Consider the following 12798-nt stretch of genomic DNA (forward strand, 5'->3'; position numbering starts at 1 on the left):
CCAGCAATCAGATTTAAAACTGTAAGTCCTGTTGCTATGTCCGGAATAAAATTATCAGGTCCACTATCACCTTGGAGAATTATGAGAATGGTTATTTCTATGTTGCCTTTATTTTTGCCTTAAACCTTACCTTTCGTGGGTGCTTATTTTTAATGACTTTGAGTTTAGACGGCCATGACATCGTGATCTTATAATCTCTCCAAGTTGAAATATTTGCTTAATGCAAGTGTGTGCTATCGTAAAAGAAAACATTGTACGATACACTTTCGTGAAGGTTTTCTTTTTGACACGAATGCATAGTTTGTGAAACGAAACGAAACCAAAAACAGAACCTTTGCGAGCTTGTATCATAAATAACTATTAATTACCTGACCTAAAATGTTTAAAGCATTATGTATAATATGTTGGCAACATGTTAAGGCATGCTAACTTAAGGCTATGGACAGGTGAAATTAACGAAAAAAACATTTAAAAATGAAAATTTTGTTTTTAACTCTAAAAAATAAAATCATGTTTCAATTTTTAAAATCTGTGCTTATTTTGGCCCTATGACAATTTAAAGCCCCTCAGGAGGAATTTAAACTGACCAGAACGTGCGTGGAGCTTTGGCCCTTTAAACTCACCTCAGCTGTCATTCTGACAGACTTTGTTCTTAATTCTAACTAATTTTCTTCTCAGTTCATATGTTGCGCTGTTATGTAGGAGAAAAATTTACGTGGTAGACGTGCATCATATAGCCTACATGTTTTACTTTGACACTCGTTTTCTCGATTTTCCAAATTCAACATTTTGTAACATTCAAAATGCTCTAATGAATGCAGTTTTTCTCCAATCTCAGTGAAAATTTTCACAGAAGTTCACAAACGCATGTGAAGTAAAGTGACATTTGTTTTCTTCTGCTATTGAAAGTATTGAAATCACCATGTCCTAAGAATGTGGTAAGTTTAAAAAAAATCGAAAAATTAACAACTAAGACGGTAAAAATTTTGACTCAAAACGTAATTGTAAAATTATGAAAAGCATATGCCATATTTTACATACATCTGTCAGAAATAAATTAAATATAAATAAAAAAAAAAGATATGTAAACTTTGAAAATTGAGACAATTATTATTATTATTATTATTATTATTATTATTATTATTATTATTATTTTATTTATTTGACGTGGTAGAGATAAGGCCATCAGTATTGAAAAAAAATATTAATTGTAAGTAAACTAATAGGAATATCAAAATGAAAATTTGGTATTGCATGTCCTCATTGTAAGAAATAACTAGTAAAAGTTTCAGATTACTTACTTACTTACAAATGGCTGTTAAGGAACCCGCAGGTTCATTGCCGCCCTCACATAAGCCCGCCATCAGTCCCTATCCTGTGCAAGATTAATCCAGTCTCTATCTTCATATCCCACCTCCCTGAAATCCATTTTAATATTATCCTCCTATCTACGTCTCGGCCTCCCCAAAGGTATTTTTCCTTCCGGCCTCCCAACTAACACTCTATATGCATTTCTAGATTCGCCCATACGTGTTACATGCCCTGCCCATCTCAAACGTCTGGATTTAATGTTCGTAATTATGTCCGGTGAAGAATACAATGCGTGCAATTCTGCGTTGTGTAACTTTCTCCATTCTCCTGTAATTTCATCCTCTTAGCCCGAAATATTTTCCTAAGAACCTTATTCTCAAAGACCCTTAATCTCTGTTCCTCTCTCTAAGTGAGAGTCCAAGTTTCTCAACCATACAGAACAATCGGTAATGTAACCCTTTCCTATTGTATGGATTCGTAACAAGCTGTTGTTTACGGTGATGGGCTGTTAGCCCTTCGCCCAACCCCCAAGCTGGAGGACCACCTAAAAGTTTCAGATTAATTGGAAATATGTAAGATACGAGTTTCAATTGTTTATATGTAGTCTACGTTTCTAATGGCAACGTTAGATCCTTAAGTACCGTATTCTTAAATCGACACGGTTTGTCTTCATTACACATATGCTCGGTTGAAGGAATTTACAGTATTACTTCTTGTTATGAATAAATTCGACAAAATGTAATACATAGAACGTAATGTTGCGTAAGGAAAAGGAATATTTAAATATATGATTGTTGTTTAGTCAACTGTCCTAAGACAGGTTTGGACCTCATATGCGACACCAATAAGGCATCACTCATGAAGTAACTAAACCAGAAGTTAATGGCGTAGGGTGGCCAGATCCTTTACCCCTAATGTATAATTAATCATGAATAATTAATTTGCCGTAACTTCATGTAAAATGTAGGTAGTTACTGCGTAAAATATGTAGTGATGAAGTAGGAATCATTTAACACGACTTTGTGTCTATATGATAAAATTAAGTAAGATGATTGCAGTTTTATCTTTTTCCATCAGATTCCCTTCTGTCATTTTATCGTCATATTCATCACCTCATTTCAAGGATCACAGCGTTTCGTTCGCATCTATAAAAATTTAGAACCGAAATAAAACATTATTCATAAGTAGCGAAACTGTCTAGGTATGTGGTTGTCATTGTTCAAGGCCGCTGCTTATGACGACGTGTTTGAGCAGTGCTTAGCGGGACTCGTACTCTGATGCGTGAGTTCTAATACCGCCCAGGATGACTAGCTGATTGGATTTTTTTTACAAAGTTTTGCCTAACTGTTGACCGAATGTCAGGTAGTTCCAAGGCGAATCCTCGGACTCAGTCACTAAAGCACCACCTCGCTATAATAAACGCCATCTACGTTAGATAACCATACAGTTGGTACAGTATCCTTAAGGGATTAGATACAGCTTACAGCAGTAAAAATTTTGGATATATTCAACATTTTTTCCTCCATTACTGTATATTGTACAGTAATGAAAATTGGTATGTATAAAACACTGTCCTTCTACTATATGAAAAAAATATGTTTAAGATTTTAAAAAAATTATCTTTTTTTTTTTTTTTTTCAAAATTCAAAATGCTGGCAGTTTACTGTGCAATGATGAAGGTTTTCCCTCATAACTCATAAACTTGTTAACGTTTTCATGTTCTCTCTCTTTTATTTTGTTGCTGAAACTCATGTTTACAATATCATTCTCTTTCAACTACATTCCTTAATAAATAATATTTTTTTTTTTAATTTGTGATAGAAGAAAATACTGATATTTGACCACTTTTAAAAATGAATTTATTTTTTATCCGACAATCTATCAAAGGTAGGGAAGCGATCTTGCATCATATTGTATATATGGCATGCATAAATACACACAAAAAAATTCTGCACAGAATGTTGGATAATTTTTGGGTTATGTGGGAAACGCTTCATCACTGCGCAGTGAACTGAATTTTGAAAGAAAGAAAAAAAAGTAAATATTTTTTTTTAATCGCAAAATATTTTTTTATATAACAAAAGGACAGTGTCTTACACATACTAATTTTCATTATTGTACAAGTTACAATAATGGAGGGAAAAAATTTTAATATTTCCAAAAGTTTACTTCTGTAAGCTGTACCTAACCCCTTAAGTAAGTGATTAATTTTTTGTTGTTATTTAACGACGCTTTATGAATTACTAGGCTATTTAGCGCCAATGGAATTGGTGATGGCGTGTAGTATTAGGCAACAAGAGGCCTATGATTTGTTGTTGGTTATCTGACATTCGACTTATAGCCGGGGTAAACTTGGGAAAAGCTCCAATCAGGGAATCAAATCCACACCCAAGCGCAGCAGGCGAACTCGCTTACCGCCTGAGCTACGCCGGTGGTAATAACTGATTAAGAAAAGCAGCGCAGAACAGGCACAAGACAACTCAATGTCAATTCCTATGGAAAGGTGATGAATGAGTCTTCACTTTCCTGTCGGAAATGTAGCCTGTATCCGCGATGGCCTGAATCACAGCGAAGAAGAGGTTATTAATTAGTTCTGTGACGTTCCGTTGTACATAATATTAGTTCTGATTCAGCTAGACGATATAGTAAATAAGTAGGAAATGTCAGAAGACGTAAATATTATGTGTATGTGTTTTTAATAATATTTTTTGCACAAACACGTATTAAAAGATGGGTGGAACAGTGGCAGTGGTCAACGCATATATTTTACTTGAGTCGCTCTGACACTCAACCAGCGGGGAGCTCATAAAAATGACGTCATACTAGTTTGTGATTGGTGCCGCACTTGAGACCACGTGACGACGTGCGGCGTCGCTATTGCGTCGACGCGCCGGTCGTTTTATTGAAGGCTGGCATCCTTGGTGGGACACAGCATCGCCCCTCAGATGGAACCCAAATCACAATTTTGAACAAGTCGGTCAACGTAGTGTGGTGCTTAGGGAGATGGAAATGTGTTTCTAGTGTGGCCCAATGAGCAATGTGCAGTGCGTAGGTGACCCTTCCAAAATGGTGCTTCACACGCTGGACAGTAAGTACAAAAACTACCTGCTTCTTGCAATGGCGTGGGGGTAACCTGTCACATTTGTGTAGTGTATAAGTGCAGTACGAAACAAGATTAGTGTGTAAAGCGATGTCTGTCAAATTTTATGGAACTTAATCGTGAAGTTTTTTTTTTCATCCGTTTCTGAATTGGGTGCATATTTTTGTAACCTTATACATTTCTAGTTCGTTAATTCAGGAATCGATATGCTTATGACATTACGAATTGAGTTACTTTTAAATGGTGATCAATTTGTTGTGATTTTCACTTAATTAGACGAAACGTCTTGTTTCAGTGCGTAAAAATACTTCACAATTTTTCTCATGCGTTGAATTATGCGTTTTAGTATGAAGTTACTATAATATTCTAGTCCACTAATTGGAGGACTTGTGTGGTTTTGAAGATGTTAATTACGTCTCATTTTCAGTGGTGAATAATTTTCAATAATTGAGTTATCGCCGTTATTTTATTCCGTAACGTAAAAATACGTTCATCTGTGTTAATATTTCAGTTCGTTTCTTCACAAATCGATACGATTATAAAGTTAACATTTGAGTCACGTTTTAAAGGTTTTCCCCATTGTTTGCGAGTTCAACAGTATCAAATAAATCGAGTTATTTGGTTACGTAAAATTACGTTCTATTCTTTTTTATCAGTCGAATTAACCAAATCACAAATGAATTTAATTTAAATGGTGGTCGATTTTTTTAATCGTAAATTTCACTGAATCACGTGAATTGTATCATTCCGTTAAGTAAGAATGCTTTTGACAGAAGAACTATTTCGTTGAAGTTATAAACTGCGCAAATGGCGCTATGAAGTTACTTTTATTAAACACGTATTATGCCTTGATCAATTCAAGCTTTTGTTCTTAAATTACTAAATCACTATTTATATTGATGGAACAAGTGTAACGATATTAGATGTAATTAATTCATGCGTAAATTATTGCAGTTATATAATAAATAAAAAATCGATCAGTTATCTTAATTTTTAGAGAATATCTTAGTCCCGTCATATGCATTTAGCAAAATGAGTACTTTTTCTACTAAATAGAATCAAGTCAGGTTCACTGATATCTGAATTACCGAAACGAAACAGTGAATCATGTATTAAATTGAAATTATATTTCGTGATTATTCTTTAAAATATCTCGGTGATAATTTATTTTCTCTCCATTTTCCTCGAACAAATGTTTCCGCTGGTGTAAAATGAATATGGTTGGAATCGCAATTAAGGTGTTAGGTACAGCTTACAGCAGTAAAATTTTGGAAATATTCAACATTTTTTCCTCCATTACTATGTCTTGTACAAAATGAAAATTAGTATGTGCAACACACTGTCCTTCTGCTATATAAAAATATTTTTACGACTTAAAAAAATTATTTACATTTTTTTCTTTTCAAAATTCAGTTCACTGTGCAGTGATGAAGCGTTTCCTACATAACTCAAAACTATCCAACATTCTGTGATGAAAATTTTTGTGTGTATTTATGCATGTCATATCTACAATATGATGCAAGATCACTTCTCTATCTTTGATACAATATCTGATAAAAAATAAATTCATTTAAAAAATGGTGATATATAAATATTTTCTTCTAACAGAAAATAAAATTATTTATTAAGGAATGTAGTTGAAAGAGCATGGTATTGTAAACATGAATTTCAGAAATAAAATAAGAGAGAGAAAACAAGAAAAAGCTAACAAGTTTATGAGTTATGAGGGAAACGCTTCATCACTGCATAATAAACTGCCACCATTTTTAATTTTGAAAAAAAATATATATGTTTTTTTTTAATTCGTAAAAAATATTTTTTTAGTATGCCAGAAAGACAATGTTTTATACATACCAATTTTCACTATTGCACAAGATATAGTAATGGAGGAAAAAATGTTGAATATTTCTGAAAATTTTACTGCTGTAAACTGTACCTAACCTCTTAAAGAAGCTCTGTATCTGAAGTGTCAAATAGTGATTTCCCGGAATAAACATTTTCTTTTGTATAAGTTCATAAATTAACAAAGTTGAAGCTTCCCAATAACAAAATGTATGTTCATAATAGTTTAAATTCACTGTTTTTCACACAAACTATTACCCATGTTGAACTATTATGAGTAATTTTTCAAAACAAATATGTTCACATCTTAAAAGTGGATATCTTTTGAGTGTTAATTTATAATTTACAATTTTATTAGTCTCTTATTAGATCACGACGAAATCGAGTGATAGTCACTGATACCATGAACAAATTAGCTCCATTAAATGTTATCACGTTCTCCATAAAGTCACTGTGAACAGCCCAAATTTCACAATAAATCATGTATTAGGCCTATATTAAGTGGAATTAAAATTTCGTTCTTTGTCAAGAAAACTTTTCAGTTCTGATAATCCTTTGCACCAGTATTTGTTTACTCAAATATGAATTTTTTACTTGTACAAATTGGAAGTGTTTCGATCTGTTACTCGTACTTTGTGTGTTATTTGATTGGTCACACATTAAAGAACTGTCAAGTTTAATGATTCTGACAGAAACAGTCTAGTCAGTATATTTGCCAGTACAATATTTTCGTTAGTAGAAAATCCGCGTTAGTTAAGATTCATTATGAATCACGTATTATATGAAATTCACACTTCTTGATTTCGCACTTGAACACATGAATCTTATTACAGTATCTTCTTTTCGCAAAGTAAATATTTTCGGAGTTAGAAAATAGGTAGGTTTTGGTGATATTCAAGAGTTATTTCATAATATAAATATTGAATGACTTTCAAATTTTATCTTTTAAAACTTTTGGTAATTCAGCAGAACTGTTCATAGCAGTAAGCAAAAGCAATATATATATATATATATATATATATATATATATATATATTAGTTCGTAAATTAACATTTTCGTAATGACTGATATATTCAATAGTGTTTTTGTGCAGTGACCTTTCGAGTCATGTTAACCTGAGAGCAGTGCATTTGCCAGACCTAACGATTTTGCTATTGGAAAAACTATGAGTCAGCGGAATAAGTCACGCGATAATAATCATTCTGATTTCGTGGTTTTTCACAGAAGTGGTCATATCCTCTAATCAATATAAATTACATGAATATGCCAAACCGAATACTTCGGCTTTTCAAATGAAGATGTTGATTTTTTGTGCGTAAGAGAAATTATATTTTAGTGGTCGTATTTTAAACTTGTAACCTGTTTCGTAATTTCATCTTAAGTGTTCAGTGCTGTTAACATATCACGAGTACAAAACCGAGATTTATTCATTTTCTTCATTTTCATTCATAGGGTTCTGCCCAATGGCAGGTCTTTCACCGCAAATCGAGCTTTCTTCAATCTTTGGTATTTTCTGCCTTCTTTTTTGTCTCCGCATATGTATGTATATGTATGTATTTATTCACACTGCAAATGGATAAATACCCGGTGGCAGTGGTAACAAATTACACTCAATAATGACAATAATAATAATAATAATAATAATAATAATAATAATAATAATAATAATAATAATTTTATTTTTTATTTATTTATTTTTATTTATTATTATTAATATTTGTGTGCTGAACAACAGCCAGAGGCCAATTATAGTTCAGCACAATACACAAACAGAAGATACAAAGGTGCAAAAACAAATAAATAATATCTTAAATAAACAAAAACATACATAAATAAAATAGATAACAAGAACAGTAAATACTAATAATCAAAACGAAACTATACCTTAAAAGGATCTAAATTGTGCCCATGAAAATTGGCATATTTTATGCATCTACAGACTGGAGAAAGTGATTTAGAATTTCTGTTATAATTTTTTTTTTGAAATCTTAAACCTTTTGTAGGAACACGAAGGCTGATGTTGTTTATGATAGACTCACAATCAATATCACCATTGATAACTTTGCAGAGAAATTGATAATCAAGATTTTGACGTCTAGAATAAAGGCTACAACAGTTAAAATATTTACAGGTAATCTCATAGTTAAAGTCAGAGGAATTGGGTATAAATCGAAAAGCACATAAGGAAATAAATTTTCTTTGAATATTTTCCAATTTAACCGAATCTGTTGAAGTAATGGAATTCCAGGCTACAGATGCATATTAAAGTTTAGATCGAACCAAAGTAAAGTATAGAATTAATAGTGACTCTGGAGTAGAAAAAGAATAAGTTATAGACCTTATTAAACCAAGCATTCTTATTGAATGATTATAAATATATTGAACATGTTCGTGAAAGTATAATTTAGAATCGAGTAGTACACCAAGATCTTTAACAGAATTTTTCCTAATAATACAGACGTTGTTAAGAGAATAGTTAAATTTTATGGAAGTAGTTTTTCGTGAGTACGAAATGACAAAAGTTTTTGTTTAATTAATTTTCATTCCATTATTGTCAGGCCAAAGTTCAATAGAGTTAATATCATTTTGAAGAGTTTGGCAATCGGCAGGACTATTTATTGAGCGAAAGATTTTGAGATCATCAGCAAATAACAGGTAGTTTGAACTTATTATTTTACATATGTCATCTATAAATAATAAAAATAATAGAGGGCCCAATGTAGATCCTTGGGGAACTCCACATAAACAATTAAATGGGTCCGAGAGAGAATCACCTAGACGAACACAACATTGTCTATTAGTTAAATAGTTTTCAAATCAGCTCACATAGTTAGAAGAGAGACCAAAGTTTTCTAATTTATTTATCAAAATATTGTGAGGTACCAACATCAAACTCTTTGCTAAAGTCGATGTAGATTGCGTTTCAACAACCGGCATAACAAGATTAAGGTAGGATACTAAGTTAGTAGTTGTTGATTTACCTTTAGTAAAACCATGTTGGGCTGAATTAATTTTATTCTTAACATAAAATGAAACATGTTTGTGGATTATTTTTTTTCAAAAAATTTTGAGAAATTGTTTAATATTGAAATAGGTCTATAATTGGAAACAACCTTTTTTTTAACCATTCTTAAAGATAGGAATAATGGATGCTTCTTTCCAAAGCATAGGGTATGTACCAGTTAATAAACTTAAATTAAATATAAAAGTTAAAACAGGTATTAGAATATTAGAACATCCCTTAATAATAAAATTAGGAATGCCATCAGTGCCCTTGGATTTATTAGGTTTAAGCTTTTTTATGGCTAATGAAACGTCTTCAACTGTAATTTTAGGTAAGGGTAAGAAGTCAGTAGAATTATAATCCAACAAACAGAGATTAGAATTAGACTGTTTTTGAATCGATTTAAATTGATTAGCAAATGCATTAGCAATTTCTTTCTGATCAGTAATGTGAACCCCATTTATTAATAATTCGGTGGGATAATTATTGGATTTTCGAAAAGATTCTACATATTTCCAAATTTTCTTGGGTTCATTCTTCAAATTTTCATCAATGGATTGTAACCACTTAAATTTATCATATTTAACCATAGCTTTAACTTGTTTTCTGTAATTGGAAAAAATTTGATAATGATGATCAGTTTTGAATTTCTTAAAATTTCTATGTGCTTTGTTCTTTTTCTTAATAAGTATACGCAAGCTATTTGAAAACCATTTAGGACAGTGCGATTTGTTTACGAAGGTAACAGGAACAGCAAGAGATATAGCATTGTTCATAATTTGAGATAAAGAGTTAGTAGCAACGTTAACATCAGTAGCCTGATATATGGAATTCCAATCATGATTGTATAGAGTGGAATAGAGTTTCAAGTTATCACCTTGAGAATAATTAATGAAGGTACTAGATGGGCAGTGATCAGGTAGCGGCAAATAAACTTCAAGATTAACGGAGATAGATGGATGATAAAAGTCCTCCAAAACAAGAGAATGATTGGCTAGTTCTACTGTACTGTTAATGATATTAGTAAAGACAAGATCAAGTAGATTTTTACTTGAAACAGTAAAATTAATTTGGTTCAATCCCAGAAGGCAAGACGAGGAATATAAATCATCGGACTTAATTTTAGAGTAGTAATGAATATCATTAAGATTAAAACCAGTTAACCAATCCATACCAGGACAATTGAAATCGCCAATAATTACTATTCTAAAATTATGAGTATCGAGGTTTTTTTTCAAGAAAATTGAGGTAAGATTTTAAGTGATTATGACCGAAATCAGGTGGGAAGTAATGATTTCCAATTAATAAATTAATACCACCAGCCATTTTAATTTCAATCCAAACACATTCATTAATAATTTCTAAATCATATCGCCTACAGGTAAAAGGTAACTGGTTGTTAATCGCTGTTAGAACACCCCCACCTCTTTTTTTATTGGTGTCATCGTAGGTTCTGTCTGCTCGAAACACAGAATAATTGTTAGGAAATAAATTTGTATTTAATACTGATTCAGATAACCATGTTTCAGTAAGACAGTTAATGATATCATTATTACTTACTACATTTTGAAAAATTTCATCAATTTTTGTATTAAGACCACGAACATTTTGGTAAAATATCTCAAGATGATTATTAGAACTGTGCATTGAGAGTTAGAGAATAATATTAAGAGGCATTAATCCTAGAATCAACTGAAGTACCTGGTGGAGCAAAATGCTGCTCAGGTTTAAGTTTACCAAAAAAGGGTGCAATGAGGCATCCCGCAGGCCAAACGTCAGAATTATTGATTAACTCAAAATCCCTCTCATCAACTGATATGTGAAAAGAGGAATACGACTGATATTTAGTTTTCAATTTCGTTATTACGAGAGACCTAAGTTCACGTTGATGAAAGAGTGAATCCTTAATATTATTCTCGTTTACATTAGGACTAAATCTAGAAACAAAAAGGGATTTGGTTCTGATAATAATAATAATAATAATAATGATGATGATGATGATGATGATGATGATGATGATGATGATGATGATAATAATAATAATAATAACATCCTAAATTAAATGAAGTACGATCACTTAAAATAACATTTAAAATAAATCTAATTTTTATCTTAACCCTAAGTTCGAACTAAAACCCACGAGTATGACATGTTCAGACATGCACAAGTACCTTTCAGCACTACACTCATTTCGCTGTCAACTCACTTACTGCACTGGAACTACGACACATTTCACTGATACTATCCTGATTTCATTAACACTTCAAAAACATTTCACTGTTCAAACAGTTTACACTGTCATTATAAACTATAAAACTTCACTGACATAACACACTTCCCTGACACAACACACTTCACTGACACAACACACTTCTTCACTGACACAACACTTCAAATAACAAAACATCAAAATTACACCCTTTAAATAGTGTGTATAATATACTACCATCTATTAGTAAAGTCCTTAAGGCTATTTTTAAATACATTTTTGGTTATTGGTAAAGCCTTTAGTAAGTCTGCAGGTAAAGCATTCCAGTCCCTGATAGTACGATTGAGAAAATAAAGCTTTTCAGTGTCCGTCCTCTGTCTTCTTTCCCTCAATTTATATGAGTGGTCGTTCCTTGAAGAGTAATTTTGCGGCTACAACCTATTTTTTATTTCTCTCCAGGCAGGCTCACCTCTGTATGTCTTGAACATTGCGCCTAATCGAATTCGCGTTCTCCTGTCCGTGAGTGTGTCCCATTTTAATGGCGAATTATTACGACAACGCTCGAGAGGCCGTTTTTTAATCTTTTCCAATGTCTTAATATGTTCTAATCTGTAAGGATTTCAACATGCAGTTGCTGAACCGGTTGTTCTTTATGGTTGTGAAACTTGGACTCTCACTTCGAGAGAGGAACATAGGTTAAAGGTGTTTGAGAATAAGGTGCTTAGGAAAATATTTGGAGCTAAGAGGGATAAAGATACAGTAGAATGGAGAAAGTTACACAACACAGAACTGCACGCATTGTATTCTTCACTTGACATAATTAGGAACATTAAGTCCAGACGTTTGAGATGGGCAGGGCATGTAGCACGTATGGGCGAATCCAGAAATGCATATAGATTGTTAGTTGGGAGGCGGAGGGAAAATACCTTTGGGGAGGCCGTGACGTAGATGGGAAGATAATATTAAAATGGATTTGAGGGAGGTGGGATATGATGGTAGAGACTGGATTAATCTTGTTCAGGATAGGGACCAAGGGCGGGCTTATGTGAGGGCGGCAATGAAAATCCGGGTTCCTTAAAAGCCAGTAAGTATGAGAAAATTCAACTGTAATTTGAATTGAAGTAAAAGTGTCACCGTAAAATCTGCAGAGAACCCTGCACAGCTATCATAGAAATTTCCTTAATTGTTGTTGTCGGGACTCCAAATTTATGATAGAATGAGACGAATTGTTTTGTTATGGTCCCTCTAGCGCCCAACATTAATCCGATGACTTTTATATCCCTGAATTTATATGATGTTTTGTAATAAGGGATAGTTGGTTCATAAATTGC

General features: G+C 32.5%; 1 protein-coding gene across 4 annotated transcripts in view; it reads left to right on the forward strand.

Annotated features, from left to right (window-relative positions):
• The window catches only part of LOC138709219 (protein Fe65 homolog), a 736863-nt gene that overhangs the window by 268716 nt on the left and 455349 nt on the right, over nt 1–12798 (forward strand). The window contains exon 1 of one of the 4 annotated variants that reach the window (XM_069839822.1): nt 4213–4399. The exons of the other annotated variants lie outside the window; for them this stretch is intronic. Within the exon in view, the coding sequence (XP_069695923.1) occupies nt 4342–4399 (58 nt within the window). The 5' untranslated portion in view covers nt 4213–4341. Of the gene's footprint in view, nt 1–4212; nt 4400–12798 lie in introns of those variants that run through there. 4 annotated transcript variants of the gene reach the window in all.

Source organism: Periplaneta americana, chromosome 11, assembly GCF_040183065.1.
Source record: "Periplaneta americana isolate PAMFEO1 chromosome 11, P.americana_PAMFEO1_priV1, whole genome shotgun sequence".
Lineage (NCBI taxonomy): Eukaryota > Metazoa > Arthropoda > Insecta > Blattodea > Blattidae > Periplaneta > Periplaneta americana.